This window comes from Suncus etruscus, chromosome 1 (genome assembly GCF_024139225.1).
Source record: "Suncus etruscus isolate mSunEtr1 chromosome 1, mSunEtr1.pri.cur, whole genome shotgun sequence".
NCBI lineage: Eukaryota > Metazoa > Chordata > Mammalia > Eulipotyphla > Soricidae > Suncus > Suncus etruscus.
Genome location: NC_064848.1, coordinates 192,495,101 through 192,521,384, shown reverse-complemented (window position 1 = coordinate 192,521,384; position 26,284 = coordinate 192,495,101). Strand labels below are relative to the sequence as shown.

The following is a 26,284-nucleotide window of genomic DNA, read 5'->3' as shown; positions in this document are numbered from 1 at the left end:
CTGCGGGGAGGAGAGGCGCGGGACGGCCTGGCCTCTGTCCAGGCCAACCTGGGGCCCTGACCCGGCCCACCCTGCGTTGGCACCGCTGTGATTTGCGTCCTCGGCAGTGGACAGGGGCACCTTCGGGCGACCGGCCTGCCCTTGCCGGTGCCCCCAGCGATCCTCTCCGCTCCTCCACCCTCGGGTTCCCCATCCTCACTCCCCACCCACCCCATCTCCGGGAGCCAAGGCAGTGTTCCCGCCCGACCTGAGCCCCGGTGCTTGCTTGCTCGCTCGGGTGGGCTTGTGACCCCGGGCGCCTCTGCCGAGCCTGGGAAGGGAGGAGGTGGCCGGCCGGCAGACACTGCCCGCAGTCAGCCCTCTGAAAGTGCCGATGGCTGGGATTCGGGGTGCACACGAGCTTGCTTGTGGGAAAAGCCGGGAGAAATTACTACGAGCCAAATGTGGCATCCTTGGGGGGGGCGAGGGAACCACAAATCCCCCCGGGGGTCGGGGCAGGCACGGGGAGAGGTGCCCCCATCTCCACCCCGCTCCCTGCGACCCACCCCGCTGGCTCACAAGCCCTGTCTGTCCGCAGTGCCGCAGCCTCCCTGGAATCGCAGCACATAGCAGCAGGGGGAGGACGGGGTACAGGGGGGGGGACTGGCTGCACCCCTGCTAATTGCCCTCTTGCTCCCCTTGACAGCTTCAGCTCCCCCGAGATTCCGCGGCCCGTGGAAGCCCCGCCCAGGGCGATGGCCACGGCCTGAGCTGCCCACGCCAACTGCTCCGCCCATCCAGCCCATGGGCTCCCCAAGGCCCCCCTGCGGACGCGAGTAAGTAGGGGTCCGAGAAATCCGCTAGCGGGATCCTCCCTGGGGTCCAGGGCTTCAGTCGAGGCAACTTCCTGGCCCTGCCCCTTCCAGAGGTCAGCATGCTCTGTGACTCAGTTTACCCCTTCCCCTGGCAGACAGTAAGTAGAGAAGGGCTATGCTCCCCCTTGCCCGTCCCTGGTCCCTGTTTTTTGGCTGGTTCTCAGCTCCTCTGGGACCTCCCCGCTGAGGGCAGGGGGTATGACCAGGTAGGAGGTTGGAAGGACCAGCCACTTTGAGGGAGGGCTTGGATGAAGGGCGCTGCTCTGTGGCTCCTCCCCAGCGCCCCCCCCCTAGGGTCCCCACAGCCTGGCTGGCCCTTCCCCAGAGGAAGTCCGGCTGGGCCTTCCCCAGACCTTGGGATTCGATGAGCGCCAGGCCAGAGGCAGTCACAAGTCACACTGTCCAGCAGAGCGGATACAAGGCCACTGGCAGGCAGGAGGAGGCTGGGTCCTCCCAGTGGGAGGTGGGAGCAGTCCGTGCAGCCGGTCTGGGCGGGCCACTGGGGGTTCGCCATGGAGGTGAGGCCTTTGGGGAAGGAAAGAGAAACCGAGAGAACCGGTTCTGCGGCCTCTGCAGGTCCAGCCCCTCATACCAAAGCCCTTGGGCTAAAGAGGGCAGGGACATTCCCAGTGGTGAGAAGTTTGGGACGCCCATCCCATCCCAGCACCCTCCCCCAGACACTTGCAGAGAGGTGGCCCAGCCAGCGGACACACATTCCCATTGCGGGCAGACTTAGGGGTGGGGAGGAGTGGGCAGCTGTTCCCAGAAGGAAAGTGAGGAGCGTTCAATTTACAGGGAAATGTGATGCCCACATTATAGGGCACTGCCCCTCTCTGAACCAAGGCCAGATTTGCCTACAATCCCTCCACCAAGAGATTGAAGTGACTCCAGGGATGGAAAGGGGAGGGGGGGTCCTAATCCCTACACTGTGAACTCCTAAAATACGAACCCTATCTATGGGTGACTTTATTTATCCACATGCCCCTATTTTATTCTTGATTTGTTTTGGGACCACAGTGGGTGACTGACTCTAGGGGACAGCATGAGAGGGTTGGAGGCTACTCCCACCAAGGTGCTGGAGGAGAGAAGAGGATGTGAGTCGCTCTGAATGGAACTTGATTTGGCAGGGCCTGGGATCTAACCCGGGTATCCGGCAGGCAGAGCATGATGAGTTCCAACCATTTGAACGACATCCCTAGTCCCACGGCCCCCCATATGGGAGGGAGAGACAGACAGACAGACAGACAGACAGACAGACAGACAGATTGACAGACGGACAGGCAGACAGACAGACTTGAGATGGGAATGCACACACAACACAGGTTGCGCGCAGCCCAGACCCTCGAAGCCAGATCGTCCACCCTTGGGGCGCAGTCGGTTTCCTTCGGGCTGACCCGGGCGCCCCTTCCCCGCCGTCTGTCGTCCACAGAGAAACGTCGCGGCCGCGATGGCGGCGGCCGACGTGGAGGGGGACGTGTACGTGCTGGTGGAGCACCCCTACGAGTACACGGGCAAGGACGGGCGCCGGGTGGCCATCCAGCCCAACGAGCGCTACCGCCTGCTGCGCCGCAGCACCGAGCACTGGTGGCACGTGCGGCGCGAGCCCGGCGGCCGCCCCTTCTACCTGCCCGCGCAGTACGTGCGGGAGCTGCCCGCGCTCGGCGACCCCGCGCCCGCCCCGCCGTGCCCGGCGCCGGCCCCGAGCCCCGCGATCGTCGTCCCCGAGCCGCTGGCCTACGACTACCGCTTCGTGAGCTCGCCCGCGCCCCCCGAGCCCCGGGGCCGCGCGGGCTCCCTGGGCGTCCCGTCGCGGCGGCGGCGCCCCGCGGCGCCCCAGCGGAGCAGCCTGGCCCCGGGCCTGGCCCCCGCCTGCCTGTACACGCGGCCCGCGGCGCCCGTGCGGCCCGCGCAGTCCCTGGACGACCTGGCACGCGCCGCCGCCGCGCCTCCGGCCGGCCTGCTAGGGAGCGGCGGCGGCTTCAAGGCCTGCAGCGTGGCCGGCTCGTGGGTGTGCCCCCGGCCCCTGGCGCGCAGCGACTCCGAGAACGTCTACGAGGCCATCCGGGATGTGCGCCCCGAGCAGGTACGTCCTGGGCGGGCGGTGGGGAGGCTGCAAATGCGCCCTCGGAGCTGGGGTCCCTGGGGGGGGTGAGGGGCCAGCTCCACTGAGCCTTGGGATGGGATCCCCCGCGATCTCGACTGGCACAACAGGTGCACCGTTAGTTAATTAATTAATTAATTAATAGCACAGTGGCGTTTGCCTGGCAAGCAGCCGATCCAGGACCAAAGGTGGTTGGTTCGAATCCCGGTGTCCCATAGGGTCCCCCGTGCCTGCCAGGAGCTATTTCTGAGCAGACAGCCAGGAGTAAACCCTGAGCACCACCGGGTGTGGCCCAAAAACAAAACAAAACAAAATTAATTAATTAAGCAATTAAGCAAGCAATTAATTAGCAGTGCTCCTGGAGCCCAAAGGCTTCCCTGACTCAGTGGTTTCAAGATTCTCTCTCTATTGACCTGACATGAGGTCGTCGACGGGTTTCGTTTCTCCCATTCAGAAGATCTGTGTTTGGCTGCAAATAATGCAAACTGGGGGGACCGGAGAGATAGCATGGAGATAGGACGTTTGTCTTGTATGCAGAAGGACGGTGGTTCGAATCCTGGCATCCCATATAGTCCCCTGAGCATGCCAGGCGCGATTTCTGAGTGTAGAGACAGGAGGAACCCCTGGGCGCTGCCGGGTGTGGCCCAAAAACTAATAATAATAATAATAATAATAATAATAATAATAATAATAATAATAATAATAATAATAAATAATGCAAACTGGGTTGGTTGCAAGGGCACCCCTTCCCTCTCATCCTTGCGGGACGGTTGGACTCTCTCTGGCTCCCGTGGGCTCCAGGTTGGCTCTCAAATCGGAACCATACCCAGTGCTACGAAATTGGAGATGGGACGCACCTCTGAAAGCTGCTTCATCTTTCTTTCTTTCTTTCTTTCTTTCTCACTCGCGTCTAGGGGCCTGAGCGAAATACTGGATGTGAAAGTCAGGGGCCATTTCCCTTTTGTCTGCTTCCAACCTTTCGGTTCCTTTTTTACTCCTTTTTTCACCTTTGATGTTTCAGGAAGCTGCCCAGTTACAGCGAGGGGTTTTTCTCCCCATCCCCACCTCCCTCACCCCAGAATCCCAGTTAATTTGGGAAACTGAAAATAAGAGTACGTTTATTTTTTTTTTCATTTTAATTTTTTGCTGGGGTTGATTGTTTCTGATTCCCCACCTGGTGGTGCTCAGGGCTTATCCCTGATTCTGCACTCAGGAATTACTCCTGATGGTGTTCAGGGGATCTAATAGGACTCGAGGGATTGAACCTGGTTGCTAGGTGCCTGCTGTACTATCTCTTCTCCCCATAGAGTGAAATTGGGGGTTGTTATCAGTGTTCTTTGGTGGCCATACCTAGCGATGCTCAGGGCTTACTCCTGGTTCTGCACGCAGCAGTTACTCCTGGCAGTGCTCAGGAGACCCTGTAAGATACCAAGGATCAAACCCTGGTCAGATGCGTGCAAGGCAGACGCTTTACCTTCTGTACCCAGAGTGTTTTTAAAATACTTGCATGCTCATAATCTTGCAGGCAACCCTGACATTTTGAAATTGGGAGCTTTCTGGCAGAGGCCATGTGTGCGTGTGTGTGGGGTCCGGGTCGGGGGGCACAGAATCTGCGTCTATAGGGTTGCCATTTAGCCTTTAGCCCCAAAGGGGTGAGGGGTGTCGTGGAGAACTCCTGAAGTTTGCTAGGTCTACTTCTCCTTGTGTTCTTCCTAGTCACATTCAGTGACTTTACAAGGAGGCCTGGAGTTCAGGGGCACGTCCAGGATGCTGGCTCCAGGTCTTCCCTCCCCTGAACCCTTACTGGAAGCCTGAGGAGTAGGTTGTTGCGGCCGTGGATAAGTGGGGGAATTGGGCACACCTCCATGACCAAGATGTACCTTGCACGATTATGCCCGACTGCTACTGGCCTTTCCTCTGGGTCTGCTCAGTCGCCCAGTTTTGCGAGGAACGTATCGCCCTCTGGTGACCAGGTTGAAGAATACATTCAGCATGTATGGGGACAAACCCGAACGCGGGGGTCAGTGCCCAGAGCCCCTCTTTTCCTGGCCAAAGTTCCTGGGGAGCAGGGCTCTCTGCCAGAAGGTGCGCGGGGGTACCCAGTTGTGGTCAGATGATGGGTGGCAAAGATGTAAGGATGATGGGAGCCAGGGTATCTGTATAATACTAGACTAGGGGAAAAGGGGGTCTTGGCCAGCAAGGCAAGGGGACAGGCTCAAAGGGTGACCCCTACCCACCCACCCATTAGCCACATTCGCTGGTGTTTAGGAGCTAATCCTGGTGCTGTGCTCAGAGATTATTCCAGGCTGGGCTGGGAAACCTTGGGGTGCCCAAGGAAATGGGTGGGGGAGTTCTCCTGCCTGCAAAGTGATTTCTGGGGACCTGCAGACCTAGAGAAGTGGTACAGGGCTTAGCGCACCTGCCCTGCCCCTGATTTGGCCTTGCTGGGAAGGCAGGCGTGGGTAGATGCAAACAGGGTTCCGAGAGGTTTAGGGGTTGCCCTCAAGGTCAAGCAGCTAGGAGGTGGCAGTGACCGGCAGGGTGGGACCCAGCACTCACACCCCCTCTTCGACTCCTCCCAGAGGCTGCCCCCTCACACCCCCTGGTGGGGCTTTCAGGGGATTCCAGGGTGCGGTCATCTGAGGCCCTGAGGTGGGGCAGGGACAGGCACTGGCCCCGCCCCCTGCCGGACCTTGGCCGGGGAGGAGCATTCGGGCAGTGTGGGGCGAGGCACTTTCCGGCACTTGCACACCTGCACCGGGCTGGGCTGGGCAGGACCAGCCGGCCGAACGACATCCTCCACCTCTGTGAGTGCCCCTAGCCTGCAAGGGTCAGGACTGGAGGGGTGGACCAGGCCCTCTCCCCCCTTTCTGTTCCCCACTCCTCCTTCCCAGCCTCTGCTGTCACCCCTTTCCTCTAGACCCAGCAGGGCAGGGCACCCACTTTCTGGGATAGATTCCAAGGACAGCCCTACAGCTGGCCTAACAGAGATGAGCAAGCTGGACTTAGACTCTTCAGGACGCCCCTTAGGGGCCTCTGGAAAGAGGGTTGGTGAGGGCAATAGCCCTGCAGACAGGAAGCAGTCTTGGGGTGTGGGGAGTTTCACCCACACTCACCCAACCTCTAGCCTGGCTCATAAAGCTGCAGACTGCAGGGTCTGTCTATCCTTACTCCACACCTTCAATGAGTTTGGGGCTCCCCTCCATTCAGTCAATCTCTGGTTCTCTCAGCCCAGGGCCTCCCCACTTCCTTCCAGATCCTTCCTCTGGATCTGTTTTCTCTGCCCTAACTCTGGGCTTTGTGTCCTGTGGGCCAGTGGGGACTGGAGCTTGCTCAGGGCCATATCCTGGGCAAGGGCTGCCCTGGGGGTTCTTAGCAGGGTAACTGAGGCTCATGTGTGGGTTCCAGGCAGGAGTCCAGGGGTGTCTGGGAGCTGGGGCCCAGGGTTCTCGAGAAAATTCTGGGACTTTCCAAATAGAGGAAGGGTCCCTGCACAGTGGCCCAAATATCCTCAGCACACCATGTCTGGAGGTTTGCAGCTGGGAGTGTCGAGGGTCGCTATCTAGGTCCCTGAGTTGCCCCAGCGCTAGGCTGAACTCTCCCCAAATGTAGCCAGCAGAGTCCTCATGGGGCCCCACACCCCTAGATCAGCTTGACACAGCACCAGCCGAGCTTTGAAGGCAGCTTAACCCCATTCCAAACACTTAAACAATAGGGAACTTGGGAGGGTGAGGTTTGCCTGGCTGAAGAAAACTCTGGTTCATTGTCTGGGCCTGGGAGAGTTTCTGTCCAGAACTGCGTCCTCCTTCCGGTCCCTTCTACCTTTCGGTCTTCGTGATTATGTGAAAGCAGTGCCTAACTCAGGCCTGACAAGTGAACCCCGCCACACCAGTTGGGTGCAGCTTCCAAAGACAGACTGGCCAGCACAGTTTTTTTGTTTTGTTTTTGGGGTTTTTTTTGGTTGGCTTGTTGGTTTGATTTTTTGGTTTCGGGGCCACACCAGATGATGTTCAGGGGTTACTCCAGGCTCTGTGGCCAGAAATTGCTCCTGGCTTGGTGGACCATATTGGACGCTGGGGGATTGAACCGAGGTCCGTCCTAGTTTAGCGCGTGCAAGGCAGACGCACTTGTGCCACTGCTCCAGCCCCCAAACACAGTTTTCTGACCAGTGTGTCTGTGGAAGGCTTTGGGGATGCATGGAGGAGCCCCAGCCAGCTCTGGGAACCAGAAGGGGGGCCAGGAGAGGTCATAGAGAGTCTGAGGGGTTCAAAGTGAACCCATGGCCCTGGGGCACCAGGTCTCTGCTGCAGGGCAGACTTTTTCTCATCCACTTGAATCATCTTTATGGTTTCAGCTAATTCTTGGGCGAAGTCCACACCCACTTCATATCTTAATTAGGAAAGCCTTCTTTATATTTCTCCTCCAGTGACCCAAATTTCCACTTTTCAGTGTTATTTTGGTTTTCTTTGTGGTTTTCCGCTTCTCACAGAGCAGAGGGCTGCTCTGTGCTATTTGCGGGGTGGATTCGTCCCATTTCCTGATCCGTCGGCTCACACTTCCTCTGCAGCTTCTCCTGCTTCCGTCTCTGATTCCAATTCTGACGGTGCCTTATTAAATCTCCCGCTCAGAGCTTCCCCTTTCAGCTCTGCTTGTGCCTTCATGGCGTCTGTGTTTTCTGAGACAGCGCTGAGTGGGATGGGGTGGCAGGGATCAATTACTTCAGTAACATCTGTCATCACAGTCACGTTCTTTTTTCTTTTTTTTCTTTTCTATAATTCTATGCTTTTCTTTATTTTTTTATTTTAATTTTTTTTTAGTTTTTGGGTCACACCCGGCAGTGCTCAGGGGTTACTCCTGGCTGTCTGCTCAGAAATAGCTCCTGGCAGGCACGGGGGACCATCGGGGACACCAGGATTTGAACCTATATATATATATATATATATATACCAGGATTCGAACCAATCACCTTTGGTCCTGGATCGGCTGCTTGCAAGGCAAAGGCCGCTGTGCTATCTCTCCGGGCCCTGCTTTTCTTTATTTACATAATCACTCATTTGTTTTTGTTTTTGTTTTGTTTTGCTGGGCAAAAAACTAGGCTTGCACTCTACCACAGAACCACGAGTAGGCTCAGTTTAGTGCTTTGTTATTATTTTTTTTTAATTTATTTTGGTTTTAGTTTTGGATGCTCAGGGCTTTCTCCTGGCTCTTTGCTTAGGGATTACTCCTGATGGTGCTCAGGGGACCATATGGGATGCTGGGAATCGAATCCCGGTGAGCTGCATAAAATGAAAATGCCTTTCTGATGTACTGTCTCTCCAGCCCCATCCTTTGTGACCTTTTTTTTTGGGGGGGGGGTCACACCCGGTGGTGCTCAGGGGTTACTCCCAGCTCTGCATTCAGAAATCGCTTCTGGCTGGCTCAGGAAACCATATGGGGTGCTGGGATTCACACTACCATCTGTCCTGGGTCAGCTGCATGCAAGGCAAATGCCCTACTGTTGTGCTACCTCTCCAGTCCCATTGTGACTTTTTAAAAAGTATATATGAAGGCTACAATGATAGCACAGCGGTAGGATGTTTGCCTTGTCTGTGGCCAACCCAGGACGGACCCGGGTTCCATTCTTTGCATCCCATATGGTCCCCTGAGTCTGCCAGGGGCAATTTCTGATCACAAAGCTGGGAGTAACCCCTGAGCACCACCAGGTATGGCTCCAGAATAAAAATAAACAAATAAATAATAAAAATAGAAAGTATATACGATCTCATATTTTAAAACCCAAGTGATCTCTGATCTTTCATGTTGCCTTTTAAATTTTTATTTTTGTTTGGGAGCCATCCCCAGAAGTGTTTAATGGCTCTATGCTCAGGAGTGACTCCTGGTGGAGTTTAGGAGGACCATATGGAATGCCAGGGATTGAACCCTGGTCAGCCGGCCCCGTTTAAGGCAAGCCACTACCCACTTCTCTGACCCTCTGTCTGCTTACCTTCCCCCAAACAAATTGGTACTGCTTAGATTTTGACTCAGCCCAGCTGGCCTTGAAGATTCACCATGAACTTTCCCTTTCATTCCAAGGGGCTACTGTTAATTCCCTCGACTCTCCTCCTAGAACCCACCTGTCACCCCAATCTACCACTGTCCCCAACTCCCCAGTGACTTCTCCCTCCCTGGTGGTGGTGCAAGCACTTTCTTTCCAGGCTGTGCTTAGTGGGGATTTTTCTCCTTTCTCCTTTTTCCCATTGCTTCCTCTGATTCTCTGAACTGTGCAGTCCCAAGATGCCCCTTGCAGAATCTGGTTGGGGCATGATGGTGCCTCTTCCCTGCCTTGCCTGTAAGCTCAGACTGGCTCCTCCGGTTTGGAATCTTTTCCTCCTTACTCACTGTGTTTGCCCTCCCAGGGGCAGAAACTTTCTGCTTAATCTTCTGATCAGATGGAAGTCTCAGAGCCCCTGTCTTCTCTAGCATAATCTAAAGCAGCCACTTTGGTGGACATTTTCTTGATGATGATGATGATGATGATGATGATGATATGATGATGATGATGATGATGATGATGTTGTTGTTGATATTCTTGGGACACAGTGAAGTTTGGGGCTTATTTCTGGCTTATTAATTGCACTCAGCAATTCTGGTGATGCTCAGGGAACCATATGGGGTGCCTGGGATCAAACCTGGGTCAGCTGCATGCGGGATAAGTGCCTTACCCTTCGGTACTATCTCTCCAGCCTAATCTTGTTTTGTTTTTTTGTTGTTGTTTGTTTATCTTATTTTGTTGTAGCCCCAGGGACAGAAACCAGGTCCTCATATACACAGGCCATGCCACATATAAACAGGCACATCCTGTTTACTGGCTTTTGGTTTTAGGTTTTTGGTTGTTTTGTTGTTTTGTTTTGCTTTTGCTTTTGTCTTTTGGGGCTACAATGACCAGGTGCCACACAGAGAACTGGCTGTAGTGCTCACATATTTCTGTCCTAGTGCTCAGGAGAGGATGGACATCAGTGTACTGTGTGCTCGCTCACTCAGGCTTGTGTTATGTTGTTTAGGATGCTCAAGGTGCAAGCCCCTGAACAAAATGTTCAGATCCCTAATACCTTTTCTTTAAGTGTTCATCAGGGGTGATATGCCTGGCTGCCAAGTGGCCAAAAATTGCTTATGGTGCCACTTAATTGCCATGAGCGCTGGATATTCATGGGACACACTGGGGTTTGAACTCCTGGCTACACGTGTCCTTGCTGGCGTTACTCTAAATCTGAGTATTTAAATAATACTCTAAATATCTAAATATTACTCTAAATTTAAGAGCCTATGCTCTTCCTCTAAGCCCCTTGCTTTTTCTTAGAAATATTTTGGGGGGGGGGGTTTGGGTCACACCCGGCAGTGCTCAGGGGTTCCTCCTGGTTCTACACCCAGAAATCACTCCTGGCAGGCTCAGGGGATCATATGGGATGCCGGGATTCAAACCACCAACCTTCTGCATGAAAGGCAAACACCTTACCTCCATGCTATCTCTCCGGCCCCTTAGAAATATTTCTGAACAAAAAACCTAAACATTAAAACAGGTATAATTTTACCTGCTACTCCAATGTGATAAGTGTCATTGGCCCATGTTTATTCTTTGCCTTTGTGGGGAATGATTGGTTTGGGACTTTGTATTTCCTCCCTAGAAATTCTAGCATTTCTTAAAAAGGGTGTTTTTCTCCATTGTCACAAAGCCATATGACATCTGACAAAATGAAAACTAATTTTCTTTGAAACTGAATCTGTAGGAGCCACACATGGCCTCCTGGGCCTACTCACTGTGGTATAGGGAGGACACATGCACACAGACTCACACACAGGTCACGGGCTCTAACATTTGAACTCTGCCCGGGCTCTCAGGTTTATTCCTGAATCCACCTAAGAACCAACCCATGAGATCTCTGGCACCTCGTTTGGTCCCCCAAGCCTGCCAGGAATGATATCTGAGTGCAGAGTCAAGAGTAAACCCTGAGCATGGCTGGATACAGCAGACACACATACACACACACACACACACACACACACACACACACACACACACACACACACACACACAGCAGAAATTTGACTCCAAAAGAGGAGATACATGGAAGCACCTTTTCTGTGTTGAGCCCTTACATTGGTTAAAATATCAGAGAAATGGAGAGATGATGTTGTTCCTGGGCCAAGGAGGTCTCTACTGAGCTAGAGGGAGGCCTGGGGTCTCTGGTTAGGATGGAAAAACCCTGACTGCACTCTGGGAGAGCTGTCCCATGCATCTGAGGGTGAGCAGGAGTGTGTGTGGGAGGTGTGGGGTATAGGTGTGGGTGTAGGTGGGGGTGTGTGGGGGTGTGCCCTGCCAAACTCGCCCCACAGGCAGCCCCGGGATGGGCCAGAGTCCAACCTGGAGCCAGAAAGCAGAAGTGCAATCCTGCCCTCTTCCCCATATCCTGTGGGAACCAGTGTCTGCGGGCACAGCCTCAGAGACCAGCCCGCATGGGCTGTGCCCGCAAGCTCTATTCAGATCACCCAGGGGGAAATAGTCAGCCTGGAAACAAGGCTGCTTCTGATCCAGGCTTCCCTCCTTCCAATCAAAGGAAGCTCCTGCCCCAGACCCAAGCACTCTCTTTCTCTCTCTCTCTGTCTCTCTCTCTCTCCCCCCTCTCTCTATCTCTCTCTCTCTCACACACACACATATACACACCCACAAATACACACACATACGGTCATATATACACATATCTATAGGCATACACCCACACATATGCACACATATACACACCCACACATGCACACACCTACCTCAGAGCTGGTTAGTCTCCTTCTGGTGACCAGCTGGTGACCCACAGGACAGCCCCAACCCAAACCGGTTACTCAGACTCGGGTGGGACCACATGTGGCTTCCCCAGAATTCTGAGGCTTGAGTACCTGCAACCCCCCCCACCCACCCACACACACACATAGCTCTCCTGGCCCAGGATGAGGGCAGATCCTGAGCAGGACTGGGCTCTGTCCTGGAGGCCAGGGAGGGACCCCCAGGAACTGGGTTCTGAGTACACATTAGCCCCCAAGGTTGGGCAGAGAGCAGGGAGGGTAGTGGTAAAGATCCTGCCTCCTACTCCCCAAACCCCCAGCAGTACAATTCTTTTTTTTTTTTTTTTTTTTTTGGTTTTGGGTCACTATTGGCTCTACACTCAGAAATCACTCCTGGCAGGCTCTGGGAACCATATGGGATGCGTGGATTCGAACCACCAACCTTCTGCATGCCAGGCAAATGCCTTACCTCCATGCTATCTCTCTGGCCCCTCTGCAATGCAATTCTTTTTTTTTTTTTTTTTTTTTTTTTGGTTTTTTTTTTTTTGGGGGCCACACTCTTTTGACGCTCAGGGGTTACTCCTGGCTATGAGCTCAGAAATTGCCCCTGGCTTGAGGGGACCATATGGGATGTCGGGGGGGGGGGGGGATCGAACCGCGGTCCTTCCTTGGCTAGCGCTTGCAAGGCAGACACCTTACCTCTAGCGCCACCTTCCCAGCCCCTGCAGTGCCATTCTTGCTACTGCTCACAATCCAGCCCAGTTAGGAGAGCAAGAGGGAACGGGTGAGGCTGAAGGACACGCTCATTCTGCCCCGATACTTCCCAACTTGTGGCCTCCAAGCCAAAGCATCTCTGTGGTCATAGCCCCATGGTGGGGAAGGAAGCACAATAGGGAGGAGAGGCCAGAGCCTGAAACTGGCTGGAACACTGCAGGCCCCGCCTCCTGCCCAACTGGATGCTGGTGGCCTGTGCTGTGGTCCCCTGTACCCACAACTCCGTGGCAAAGCCTAGTTCCCCGCCTGCCTGCCTCTCTCCCCCTCCTGACCACATTTCTCTTGTATCTCTCATATGTGTATGCCCATACATGGGTGTCTATGTGTGTGTGTTCCTGGCACTCAGTGGAGGCAATGTAGGCTGTGTCTGTGTGGACATTCATATATCTACATGCATACATGGGTATATGGACGTGTGCCCATGTCTCCTGGCAGCAGTGTGGTATGATAGGGGTGAGGATTCCGGCCTTTTCAGGGGGTTGGTCTCTTTCAGGGTCTGGAGGCCCAGAGTTGGGGAATGGCTCTGGGACTTTTGAGGACCGAGGAAGGCATAGGACCCAGACCATCTCTGGCAATGGTCTCCCCAACTGACCCACTCCCCAAATGCCCACCATGCCAGGTTCTGCTTGGTGCCTCATTCCAGAGTTCACAGTGGCCTGGAAGGGACAGGAGAGCTAGGTCTAGGGACAGGAGCACTGAAATGGAGCAAGGGGCACTGAGAAGAGGGATCTGAGTTGACCTGGTGCTGGCAACTACCACTGGTGGTGCCGCCTGGCATTAGAGCCCCAAGGAAGTACTTCCAAGGAGTGCAGGGAGACCCCATGGTTTGCAAGGGCCAACGCACCCTGCCTGGGTCAGGCTGAGCTCAAGGTACCTGGCTTGAGCTGTCACCTAGATTTGTCCCCTCCTCTGGGTCTTCAGAGGCTCAAGGGAAGCAAGGCACACTGGTGACTGTGGCAAGTAGCTATTCACCCAGATGGCAAGTGAGGAGGGGCAGAACTCAGTCTGGGGGTTGTAGCCACTGCTCCCCAGACTCTCTCCTCTCCGGAACCCTCTTCCTCTTTCCCAGCCCATCTCAGGGGCTTGAGAACCGATCACGGCCTGGGCAGGCTTGTGCCCGTCTGCCGAGCACCCAGCCCCCCAGATCTGTGGCCGATCCCGCCGCACTGTGGGCCCATGGGTGAGCAGAGGCTGTGTCCCTGCAAGCATGGAAACAACCCTGATCTGGGCTCCCCCACCACCGCAGCCCCTTCTCTCGCCGGCAGCACTTCCGCAGCACCGACAGGAAATGGGCTGGAGGCTCTGCCTCCCGCCATCTCGAAGCAACTTCTTGTTTCCTTGTTGCCCTCCTCTGCCAGCTGGGCTGCCCGAGCCCAGCCTCCTCCCCCAGACCTGCCCGGAGGGGCCTGGATGGTGGACATGATTGCCAGGCTGACCAGGAGGCAGAGCCGGGCTCTGCGGGGAGAGGTAGGGTCCTATGGCATCGGGGGCTGGCAGGGGACCCTGTGGGGCCAAGGCCACTATCGGCCTCCACCCACTGGCTTGGCTGGGTTCTGAGTGTGAAACATCCTGGATGCTGGGACGCCGTCTCCTTCCACCTTCCCTGCTCCAGGCCCCACCCGTGTGAAGGCAAAGGGACCGGAGAGGCCACATTTGAGCGGGGAAGAGCCATCAGCTTTTCCTCACAGGCACAGGGGGGCAGTGGAGGCTGGAGGTGATCTAGGAAGGGGTGGGTAGCTGGGTCTGGGGAGAGAACTGAGGCAGGAAGACCACTTCCTCTTTCCTGGCGGGGTCCCCTCTGCCTCTAGCATGGCTGGGGTCTGGGCCCCCTAGTCAGGCCCTCAGGAAGGCCCTGCCTCTGCTTGTCTATTGGAAGACAGTGAGAGAGGAAAGTCCCTCATCTTAACTCCTCACGGGGTAAACAGAGAGCCCCAGAATATAAAGCCCCTGTATATAAATATACAGGCATTGATGGGATGTCACAGACATACTGGCTCCAGTGGGAGAAGTAGGGCATCTGACTCCATGGGTGCTGTGCTCTAGGACATCAGGGGGACTTTGACCTGCTGTCCTGGCACAGGTGCTGCTTCCCTGGGAACCCAGATTGGATTTGCCCAACTCCTCTGCACAGACCTCTGCAGGGGTCCCTAAGTAGACAGCTTGGTGGTGGCCATTTCTGTCCCCAAAGAGCTGCTCTCTGCAGTTCTTGGACCCCCTAGCCACTGCCCTGTGGGTGCAGGTATGGTCAGGACCCCCTGGTCTTCTCTCCCTGTGCTGTGTCAGGCCCTTCCCAGAGGTTGCCCTAAACTATACCCCAGTCTCCTCAGCACAAGGACTGCTATGAGTTTCATAGATGCAGTAGTTTAAGTCCATCGCCCAGGGTCATTTCATCAGACTCTCAGGGTGTTGTGCTCTCAAGAAACTCCTGTCCAGGCCAAGTGATAGATAGAACAGCAGGTAGGACGTTTGCCTTGCATGAGGCCAACCCAGATCTGATCCCCAGCATCCCCTATGGTTCCTGAGCCTGGAGGAGTAATTTCTGAGAGCAGAGTCAAGAGTACACCTGAATACCATTGGGTGTGGCCCAAAACAAAACAAAGAAAAAGCTCCTGCCTGCAGGAAAAGAGTAGCTCAGACAGACAGACAGACAGACTGGCAGGGGGCCCAGAGGTGGTGCACTGGGGGCTTGGGAGCACCGGTGGAGAGGATGGAGCTTGCAGGAGTCTGCAGTATGTGTGTTGGGGGAGTCCTGGCCACCCGTGACTATGTGGCTGGGATCCTGGTTGCCTAAGGAAGGCAGTTTGTGGGTGGGGAGAAAGGAGAAGCTGGAGGGCTCCTACTCAGCTGCACAATGGGGTGAAGGGCTATTCTCCCCATTCTCCCAACATGCCTGGAACCTGTTCTAACATACACACACACACACACACACACACACACACACACACACACACACACCTACTGCTTAGCACACAGCTTGGTGCTCTCTTGCTGGGACAAAGAACAATTTCTTAGGCACTTGCTTAAGGCCCCCAAAACTGTGGTGAGCAGGATTGCTGGGGTGTTTGCAGTTGAATGAAGCCATCCGGCCACAAAGGGACCTTTCTGGTTGCTAGCAAGGTTTAACGTGCAAACAACAAAGCTCTGAAACAGAGAGGAAAACTGAAATGAAACCAAATGCAGCCTTAGGATGCAGCAAGAGAAAGACCTCTGCTGAAAGAATGGGGTCTGCCAGCCCCAAAAGAGACAAGCCCTGCCATCTGCCAGCTCCCCTTCTGCCAGCGACAGGATTAAAGAGGGGGCCTTCCTGCTGCCTGGTATCCCAGGGCTTAGTTCTCCGTCCTCACCTCCAGCTCTATCTATTCCCACCCACACTTCATGAACTGAGAGTTTGGGACTGGGTGTGGAGGGTACCTAGGAGAAATCTCTGGAAAGCTCTGGAACTTGACATCAGAGCTGAGAACTAGAGAAGGAATAGGGGTCAGCCAGGTGGAAAGGGGTGGTGCTGGGCAAGGGCGGGCTGTGTAGGAGGCCCAGCAGAGGGTGGGGGCCTCCAGCAAGACCTATTGCTGCTACCAGAGTTTAAAGTTCAGAAGAGCCAAGGAGTGGCAGAAAGGAAGCTGGAGGGGAGCCAGGGGCCCTGCACTGAACAGGGCTCAGACTTTGTCCTTCACACTCCCCTGCATTCTCAACCCAGGGCCCAGCTCCCCAGACCCTGTTTTTTTTTCCTTCTGGAGGGAGGGGTTCCTGTTCTCTACCCACTTTTATCCTCCCCTTCTCTGGATTTGATTTGGAGGCCTGCAAGGTCTACCTGCAGCGATTCTCTTGGGCGCCACCCAGAATGGTGCTATCCCAGTTCTGGAGCTCCAGGGCTCCAGTTAGGGGTTGCAACCGTGGAACCCGAATGGGCACTATAAGGGATCATCCCAGCCACTTCTCTGTTCCTGCCCCCCTTTGATTCACCCCTGGAAGAACATAGCTGGGAGAACTCGGTTATCAGCATTTTATTATCGCTAATAAATAATGAGTGTCATTGCCTCACATATCTGGGGCATTTACTTAACACTGTACAAAGAACTTTTAGAACCCTCCTCACTCTTGACACGAGGAGATGAGACGTGAGCAGCGTCCAGGAGGGAACTTTGGCCATGTGGGTCCTGGACTTGTCCTGAAGGTCACATCACCCTCTCTCCCCGCAGGTGGGCGACAACAAGGAGCCCGTGTATGCCAACATCCAGAGGCAGCCTCCGGCCACACCGCCCGCGCCCGACCCTGATCCAGCCCCAGCTCCAGCCCCAGCCCCAGCACCCCCACCCGGCCCGGTGTGGGAGACACACACGGACGCGGACACGGGGCGGCCCTACTACTACAACCCTGACACGGGCGTGACCACCTGGGAGTCCCCCTTCGAGGCTGCCGAGGGCGCCGCCAGCCCAGCCACGTCCCGGGCCTCGGTGGGCAGTCACGAGAGCCTCAGCACCGAGTGGGGTCAGTACTGGGATGAGGAGAGCCAACGGGTGTTCTTCTACAACCAGCTGACGGGCGAGACTGCCTGGGAGGACGAGGCGGAGCGCGATCCCGCCACCTGCGAAGCCGCGGAAGAGCCCCAAGAAGAGGCGGAGATGCAGCAGGGACTGAGCAGTCCCCGGGACCAGAGGGTGAGGGTGGGGCCTGGCAGGTGGGCGGGCTGAATGTAGGGACCTCCTCCAATCAGAGGGTGAGGGCGGGCCTGGCAGGAGCCGGCTCCTCCAATCAGAGGGTGAGGGCGGGGCTTGGAAGGTGGGCGGACCAAATTGAGATACCTCCTCCAATCAGAGGGTGAGGGCGGGGCCTGACAGGTGGGTGGGCTGAATGGAGACTCCTCCCAACCAGATGGTGAGGGTGGAGCCTGGCAGGTGGGCGGGCTAAATGGAGATGCCTTCTCCAATCAGAGGGTGAGGGCGGGGCTTGAAGGTGGGCGGGCTGAGTGGAGACTCCTCCTCCAACCAGAGGGTGAGGAGAGAGGGCGGGGTCACACGAGCCACGCCCCCAGTCAGAGGTGGGCGGGGCCACAGCAACCCTTCCTAGAGGGTGGGACTAGCAGGTGGGCCGAGCTGAACTCAGATCCCTCCCCCAACCAGAGTGGGGATTGGGGTGCGGACAGGGCTACCAGCAGACCCTGAACCCCAGCCAGAGGGTAGAGTCAGGCCTGCAGATGGGCGGGACCGTGGCTTGCCTCTGGCTGTACACAGATCCCCAGAGACCAGAGGGTGAGGACCAGGCACTTGTCAAAGGCTGGGGTGGGGCTATCTCTGAGCACTCTGACTCAGCCTCCGGCTCCCACACCCCAGTGTGAGGAGGTTTCAGAACCAGGTCTTCTTTGGGGGTGGGGAGGGTCCTTTTTAGAAGTGGGCTTGGTTTCTCTAACCCCATCTCCTGCTAACAGGCCCTTAAAAATTTGAGGGGCTGGGTTCTGGTCTCAAGGGAAGAGTAGGTCTGTCAGTGTTCTGAGCTTTTCTGACTGGTCTTCTGCTCCCTGCAGCCTCCTACCCCTGAGACCGACTACCCCGAGATGCTCGTCAATTATCCGGAGGAGGACTATTCCCCAGTGGGCTCCTTCAGTGAGCCGAGCCCCAATTCTCCCTTTGTCGCTCCCCCTGGCTGGTCTTGCCACACTGATGCCGATGGGCAGATAGTCTACACCAACCACTTCAGCCTAGAACAGGTAAGCAGCAGCAGGTGAACCCAGACACCTTGGGGGTGCTTCCCTTCACCTGAATTTGCTAAACTGGAGGACCTCAGGGGACTCCAAGCCAACCTCTCCAATCCCCTTGGAGCTAAGTTGGACACTGGTTGGAAGTTGCCCCTCACCTCGGAGATGGTGGGGCTCTGATCACTCTCACCCCCCCCCCTCCACAGTGGGTGAGAGTGGAGGACCACGGGAAGCCTTATTTCTACAACCCGAGTGACTCTTCTGTCTCTTGGGAGCTGCCCCAGGTAAGAGCCAGCGATGAGGGCGTGTGTGGATGAAGGAAACATCACATATGACAGGGAGCATCCTGGATGACAGGGCTTTCTCCCCAGGTCCCCATCCCTGCCCCACGGTGCAGCCCCAGATCCAGCCAGGACAGTGAGAGCCCAGCGCAGCCCAGGCCACCTGAAGAAAAGGTAAGACATACCAGGTAGGCCTGGCAGAGCCCCACAGTACAAGCTGGGAGAGTCCTGGAGGTCATCAAGGATGAGATTGGGTGAACACAGCTCTCCCAGAGTCCTTGGCACAAATCTAGGCTGAAGGTTTTGGGGTTTTGTTTGGGGGCCATACTCAACAGAGCTCAGGGGCTACTTCCAACAATTTGTGTTCAGGAAACTGGAATGTGTTGCTCAGGACTGAGCCTGGGCCTCCTGCGGGCTAAATGACCTCATTCAGCCCAAACGGGGCTGAAGGGTGCTGGCAACTGGGTCATTGCATGGAACCACCTCGAAGCAGCAGCAGCAGCAGCACAGAGAGGGGCACCTCCTGCCCTACTTCAGGAGCTGCTGACTCGGGGCAATGAGCTTCTTCCCACCAGATAGCTGCCCCTTTTCTGCCCCCCCCCCCCCACACACACACCGACTTTCCCTTCTCACTCTCAGGTCAAGACCCTGGACAAGGCTGGTGTGCTTAATCGCACCAAGACAGCAGACAAGGGCAAGCGACTCCGGTGAGGACCCATCTCCTTGAGCTGGGCAGAGCAGGTGGATCTGAGGGGCCTTCCTAACCTCCTTCATTGAGCATGTCCCCTTTTATTTTTTTGTTTATTTGTTTGGGGATACCCCTAGCAGTGTTCAGGGCTTATTCCTGGCTCTCCATTCTGAGATCTCACCTAGTGGGGTTCAGGGATCACATATAGCGCTGGGAACTGAAATCTGGTCGGCAGCATGCAAGGCAAGCATCCTGCCTTCTGTTCTATCTCTGGGCCTCAGAATTTTATTTATTTATTTATTTATTTATTTATTTATTTATTTTTTGAGCTGGGAACTTCTCCCAGTGGCCCTAGGAGACACTGAGGCACCAAAGTACCTGGGCAGAGATGGTTGGCCACCGCATGGAGGAGCTGAGTTCTTCCTTTATGGCTGGAGTTGGCCTGGGGTTTGCTCCTGGCTCCGTGCTCAGGGGCTATGGAGGCTCTGCATGTATTCAGCCCCCAGAGCTTTCCGGGGATCTTCAGCTCCATGGCTGCAATGCCCTCAGTGCAGCCAGTGAGCTTTTACTGTCCCTTCTCATCCCTAGGAAGAAGCACTGGAGCGCTTCCTGGTCTGTGCTGGAGGGAGGAGTTCTGACTTTCTTCAAAGACTCCAAGAGCTCCTCAGCCGGTGGTCTGGTAAGGTCTGGGCCCCAAGATACTCTGGGGCCAGTGTGTGTGACTGTGTGTGTGTGTGTGTGTCTGCTTCTGGCTCTCTAAGGACAGGAGTGTTGTGGGGTGCCGACATTAATAATGACAGACACTTCCATTCCTTTGGTGTGAAGGGCAGGCAGGTAGCTCTAGCTTACATGGAGGAGCCTGTTATGTCTTTCTTGCCTCTTTTGGACACCAGGCAGCAGAGAGCCCAGCCAACAGGCCCAGGCTCCTGTGGGGTGATTAAAGAGGTACCTGGGTTGTTGGGGAGTGACATATAGAGCTGGGGCACAGCGTTTGAACACAGAGCTTCAGGTTTGGCCCCTGGATGTGGTGGCCCCCAGAACCCTGGGGGTAGGCAGAAAGCAATAAATAAAATGGAAAAAAAATTGGTGCCAGAGTGATAGTGCAGTGGTAGGGTGCTTGCCTGGCATAAATCTGTATTCAATCCCCAGCATCCCATATGGTCCCAGGGCCTGCCAGGAATAATAATTCCTGAGCACAGAGCCTGGAGTAACCCCTGAGTATTTCCAGGTGTGCCCCACCAAAAAAAAAAGAAAGAAAGAAAGAAAGAAAGAAAGAAAGAAAGAAAGAAAGAAAGAAAGAAAGAAAGAAAGAAAGAAAGAAAGAAAGAAAGAAAGAAAGAAAGAAAGAAAGAAAGAAAGAAAGAAAGAAAGAAAGAAAGAAAGAAAGAAAGAAAGAAAAAATAAGTTCCTGGATCTCTGGGTTTTAGGAGCCTGTTTCCAGCCACCAACATTGTGTCCCCATCCCTGGCACCGAGCAAGGAAGCCTGGTTGTGGGAAGGGCCTACTCGGGCTAAGAGCTCCCTATAACCTTTCACCTCTCCTCTGGCCCCCACAGAGGCAGCCCTCCAAGCTCTCCACCCCTGAGTACACAGTGGAGCTGAAGGGAGCCTTGCTCTCCTGGGCCCCCAAAGACAAATCCAGCAAGAAGAATGTGTTGGAGGTGAGTGGGGTCAGGGGGGTGGAGAAGAGACTGTCCTGAGCCAGCTCCTCACCAGGAAGACCTCAAAGTAGGAGAGCTGAAATTCAGGGCACAGGGGACCATCCTCACCATCTTCATTTCATAAGTTGTAGCTCCCATGCTGGGCTGCAGGGACAGGGCGAGCAATGAGTGTCTTTGGGGACTGCACTGATGGAGACTGAGAAATCTTCTGTGTCTGTTGACACTGTAGGTGCAGCCTTGCTCAGGGAGCTGCCTAGGGTGTGGACTGGCTGGGCAGAGAGGAGCAAACAGGGTCTAAGCAAGGCCGCTGGTATTTCACCAAGCTATACCAGCCACCAGCCACCTGCTGTTTTTATTTTTTTTCCAAGCTCCTCTCAACCCAATCCTCAAAGTTCTGATGCAGCTACAACAGTGATGTATATAGGTGAAGAACTGGAAAGAGAGAGTACTGAGGGAAAGATACTCGCCTTCTATGAGGTCAGCCACTGATCCTGAGGACCAGCTTGGATCCTGGCACCATGTGGTCCCCCAGCATCTCTGGATGTAGTCCTAGAGGCCCCGGAGTACTGCAGGGGTGACCTGGGAAACCCTGACACTGTAGGACTTGAGCAGTTTCTTATCCCCCAGCCTCCACTGAGCCACTGGACAAGAACCCCTGGTATGGCCTCCTGGGCTTCCTAAGTACTACTTGGTGGGTAATCCCCTGAAAAAGAAAAAGATAAAACCACATAGGTCAGCAGAGGGAAATGAAAAGGCCATGCAGAGTAAGTCAGAAAAAGGGTACAGTGGAGGGCCCGGAGAGATAGCACAGCAGTGTTTGCCATGCAAGCAGCCGATCCAGGACCTAAGGTGGTTGGTTCGAATCTCGGTGTCCCATATGGTCCCCCATGCCTGCCAAGAGCTATTTCTGAGCAGATAGCCAGGAGGAACCCCTGAGCACCTCTGGGTGTGGCCCAAAAACAAAAACAAAAACAAAAAAAGGGTACAGTGGAGAGAAAAGGGGGGGGTGCAGATAGATGCATCACAGGTGCCAGGAAATATTCCTGGTCTGACCTGGAAGAACATCCTTCCAGTGGGTCCTAGCAGTGTCACTTCCCACAGTGTCCCTGAATCTTGTGGTCCCTAAAGGAAGGGTTTCTGAAGTTACCAAGGTGGCTGCACATTGTTATTATATATGAGGAACTGACAAGTAGGTACCAATTTTATTTTAATTGAGGCAAGAAATAATAGGGGAAGGGAGGATGCAAAGGGTTATGCTCTGGGACTGGGGACAAGGTTCTTGGCAGAGCAGTGACACTGAATTTGAGCTCTGAAAGTTTCCCCTTGGATAAATCTTTTTGTATTTGGTGCCACAATTGGCTGTGCTCAAGGCTTGCTCCTGGCTCTGAGCTCAGGGATCATTCCTGGTAGTTTTGAGGGACCCTACGAGGTGCTGGGGATCTAAATCGGGTTGGTGGCTTGCTAGGTGAGTGTCCTACCTACTGTACTATCTCTTCAGCCCTGAAACTTTTCTGTGTGTGTGAGTGTGTGTGTGTGTTTTGCTTGTTTGTTTTATGGGCCACATCCGGCTCAGGGATTACTCCTGGCTCTGCACTCAGAAATCACTCCTGGCAGGTTCAGGGGGCCATATGGGATGCTGGAGATCGAGCCCAGGTCTGTCCCAGGTTGGCAGCATGTAAGGCAATTACCCTACTGCTGTGCTATCTCTACAGTCTCTTTTCTTTATATTCTTGGTGGTGCCAGGACTATAACTCAGGGCTCAGATGCTTACAAGGCAAGGAAACCTCTGCTCCAGACTCCTCCCTCTTGACTTATTGTTTACTTTCAGGTTCTTCCTCCTCCCTGCCTCTTCCTTTGCTCCTATTGCTGTGTTAGGGTTGTGATACACACACCAGGGATTCCAGACAACAGAACTGACAGGACTATGCTTGGGTGGCCAGGGAAGGGACTTGGGGCCCTTGTCCAGCCAGACAGCTTTTCCTAGCTCTGGAGGGGAGAGTGTTCCCCAGCACCCACACGTGTGTGTGTGTGTGTGTGTGTGTGTGTGTGTGTGTGTGTGTGTGTGTGTGTGTGTGTGTGTGTTGGAGGATGCACTTGTTTTCTCTGGGTCAGTCAGACTCTTTTCTTTGCTGTCCACACAAGTTCGCTGGCCAGTGCTCCAGGGAGGAGCTTAGTCTGTGGCTCAGGAGATGGAAGGGCTCAGGAAAATGTGTCCCTGACACAGGCCTTGAAGGGCTGGGCTACATTGACATCCTTACAAGCTGTGTGTCCACAAAGAAACTTCTAGAAACCTGTCCTGCCCGTTTTTCCTTCATACTAAAAACAGGCTTCTTTTTCTCTTTGACTTTTTTCATGTGCTTTTGGGCCACACCCAATGTGCTCAGAGGTTACTCCCTGGCTCTGCACTCAGGAATCATTTCTGGTGGGGTTCAGGGAACCATCTGGGGAGCCAGGAATCAAACCCAGATAGGTCGCGTGCAAGGCAAGTGTCTTATCCACTGTGCTGTCTCTCCGGCCCCCACAGTGAGGCTTTAATGAGGCAGAATATCTGGCCTGGGGTAATACCCCTGGTCCTGCAGCATCCTGGAGTGTGGGGGAGTAGAAAGAGATCACCCCTGCTTGAAATGACTCTTCATCTGTGTCCCTCCAGCTGCGGAGCCGAGATGGCTCTGAATACCTGATCCAGCATGACTCAGAGGCCATCATCAGTAACTGGCACAAGGCTATTGCCCAAGGCATCCAGGAGCTGGTAAGCAAACCTGAGGGGGTGGTTGGGTTCAGGAGCCGAAGCTATGCAGGGCAGAGGTGCCTTATCTGTGAGGACTGGGGTCCTCTCAGGCTCTGGTGCTCCTCAGGAACCCTCCCTGTACATGAGCTGCTAAAACAGAGGCCAGCCTCCAGGAGCAAGTCCCCTCCAGTTTACCAGGGTCCTCTAGAAGACTGTCCAGTTTCAGGGGAGGGGAGACAGACCAAAAGTCAGGTATTAGAGAAATAGGACAGGGTGAAACTAGAAAATAGTCTTTTCAGACATTGAAGAGTCTACCCCTTTTCAGTCTGGATTAACAAATAAATACACAGTAAAAATGAACAGACACCCCCACCACCACCAAGCCATTCACCTGAAAAACGATCTGGGACTTATTTTGGGTGGGGGTGGTGTGTAGGCCACATCTGGTGGCGCTAAGGGGTTACTCCTGACTCTGCTCAGAAATCACTCCTGGCAGGCTTAGGATACTTGGGATAGAACCTGCGTCTGCCACATGCAAGGCAAGCACCCAACCATTGTGCTATTTTTTTTTTTTGTTTTTTTTTGTTTTTTTTTTGTTTTTTTTTTGTTTTTTTGGGCCACACCCAGTAACGCTCAGGGGTTACTCCTGGCTATGTGCTCAGAAGTTGCTCCTGGCTTGGGGGACCATATGGGACACCGGGGGATCAAACCGCGGTCCGTCCAAGGCTAGCGCAGGCAAGGCAGGCACCTTACCTTTAGCGCCACCGCCCGGCCCCAACCATTGTGCTATTGCCCCAGCCCTCAACCTGGGACTTTTTGGACCTTAGTTTCCTGAGACCCCACAGTGGCTGCCAGTGACTGGCCATATTCATAGAGGTAGAACTCTAGGTCTAAGGAGGTAATTAATGCTGGCCCATGACCCAGCAAGAAAACTCCCTGAGCTAGGGAGGTTCCCCCAGGGCAGGTGAAAGACATAAACCAACTGTTCTAGGAAGGAGAAAACTTTCTGCTGGGGAGTGATCCCAGAAGGACATTTGGGGCCCCTCACATCCTCTGTAAAACCCCTCAGCCGGCCCTAAGCTCTACCTCTCCTGAAATCCTGTTTCTCCAGTCTGCAGACCTCCCGCCCGAGGAGGACCACCGGGAGAGCAGCCCAGTGGCGGACTTCGGGTCTAGTGAGCACTTGGGGAGCTGGAGAGAAAAGGAGGAGCAGCAGAGTGCAGGTGTGGGCGGGGCACGGGACATCAGGGGTGTGGGCAGGGGTGGGGTGGGGTGCAACCCCATCCCCTGGGGCTCCAACTGAGCCCCGTGTGCATTTCCTGGGGACAGCTGGCCTCGCCCTGGGCCCCGGAGGCCTGGAAAGCGACCTACACCGAGTCCGGCTCAAGCTGCGCAAGTTCCTGCAGAGGCGGCCCACGCTGCAGGCTCTCCGGGAGAAGGGCTACATCAAAGGTACCCGAAAGGGGCGCAGGTCGGTGGGGAATGGGGTACACGGTACATGGTACACGATGCATGGTACATGGTGCACGGGACAGTGTGCGCTGAGCCGCCTCTCCCCCAGACCAGGTATTCGGGTGTCCACTAGCCGAGCTGTGCGAGCGCGAGAAGAGCCCGGTGCCACGCTTCGTGCAGCAGTGCATCCGGACGGTGGAGGCCCGAGGTAGGCCTTTCTTCGGGTGCCCAGGGGGTGTTGGGTGGTGTCGAGCAGGACCCTTGGGGTGGGGGGAAATCAGCCAAATCTGTGCCTCCTCCCCACCCCATCACTACCCAGGCTTGGACATCGATGGGCTGTACCGCATCAGCGGGAACCTCGCCACCATCCAGAAGCTGCGCTATAAGGTGGACCACGGTGAGGCCCGCCCCTCCCCACGCCACACAACACCCCCAGGGCCTCAAGGAAGGGGTGCTAAGTCTCCCCCCTATTTACCTCCCCATCTCCGGCAGATGAGAAGCTGGACCTGGACGATGGGCGCTGGGAGGATGTCCACGTCATCACTGGAGCCCTGAAACTCTTCTTCCGAGAGCTGCCTGAACCTCTTTTCCCCTTCTCGCACTTTCGACAGTTCATCTCGGCCATCAGTGAGCTTGCAGGGGAGAGGAGGGGTGGGCAGGGGTCGGACTGGGTAGGCAGGGATGAGAGGAGAGTAGCCCTCGAGGGCTAAGGGAGCCAGGCGTGTGCAGGTCACAGGAGGGTGGTGTGGTCAGTGGAGGTGAGCAGATAGGAATGAGGCCGGGTTGGAGGTGCAGGGGTGAAGCTGCCCACCCCAGACACCCTCCAGAGTCCATCAGCGCCTAATGCATCTTCTCTTGCATCTGCAGAGCTGCAGGACCAGGCTCAACGCAGCCGCTGTATGCGCGACCTGGTGCGCTCCCTGCCAGCCCCTAACCACGATACGCTCCGGCTGCTCTTCCAGCACCTGTGCAGGTGAGGAGGGCAGCGGGGACTCAGAGAGGGGGCATCTGTCAGGACCCTCATTCCCTCCACACTCACCCCTACGCGGCTCACCCCTTCCCCCAGGGTGATCGAGCACGGGGAGGAGAACCGCATGTCGGTACAGAGCGTGGCCATCGTGTTCGGGCCCACGCTGCTGCGGCCCGAGACGGAGGAAGGCAGCATGCCAATGACCATGGTGTTCCAGAACCAGGTGGTGGAGTTCATCCTGCATCAGTGTGCTGACATCTTCAGGCCGCACTGACCTCG

The 26,284-nt window shown here is 55.2% G+C and overlaps 1 protein-coding gene across 1 annotated transcript; it reads left to right on the top strand.

The window, feature by feature from the left end:
* The first annotated feature begins 689 nt into the window (after positions 1-689).
* ARHGAP27 (Rho GTPase activating protein 27) lies at positions 690-26,284 on the top strand. The gene is made up of 17 exons (XM_049781681.1): positions 690-815; positions 2,284-2,937; positions 16,734-17,192; positions 18,056-18,238; positions 18,433-18,510; positions 18,598-18,681; positions 19,147-19,214; positions 19,784-19,874; positions 20,751-20,855; positions 23,506-23,604; positions 24,695-24,806; positions 24,913-25,035; positions 25,145-25,243; positions 25,355-25,432; positions 25,528-25,662; positions 25,903-26,008; positions 26,102-26,284. The coding sequence occupies exons 2-17, from the start codon at positions 2,302-2,304 to the stop codon at positions 26,277-26,279; spliced, it is 2,634 nt and encodes an 877-aa protein (XP_049637638.1). The 5' UTR covers positions 690-815; positions 2,284-2,301; the 3' UTR covers positions 26,280-26,284.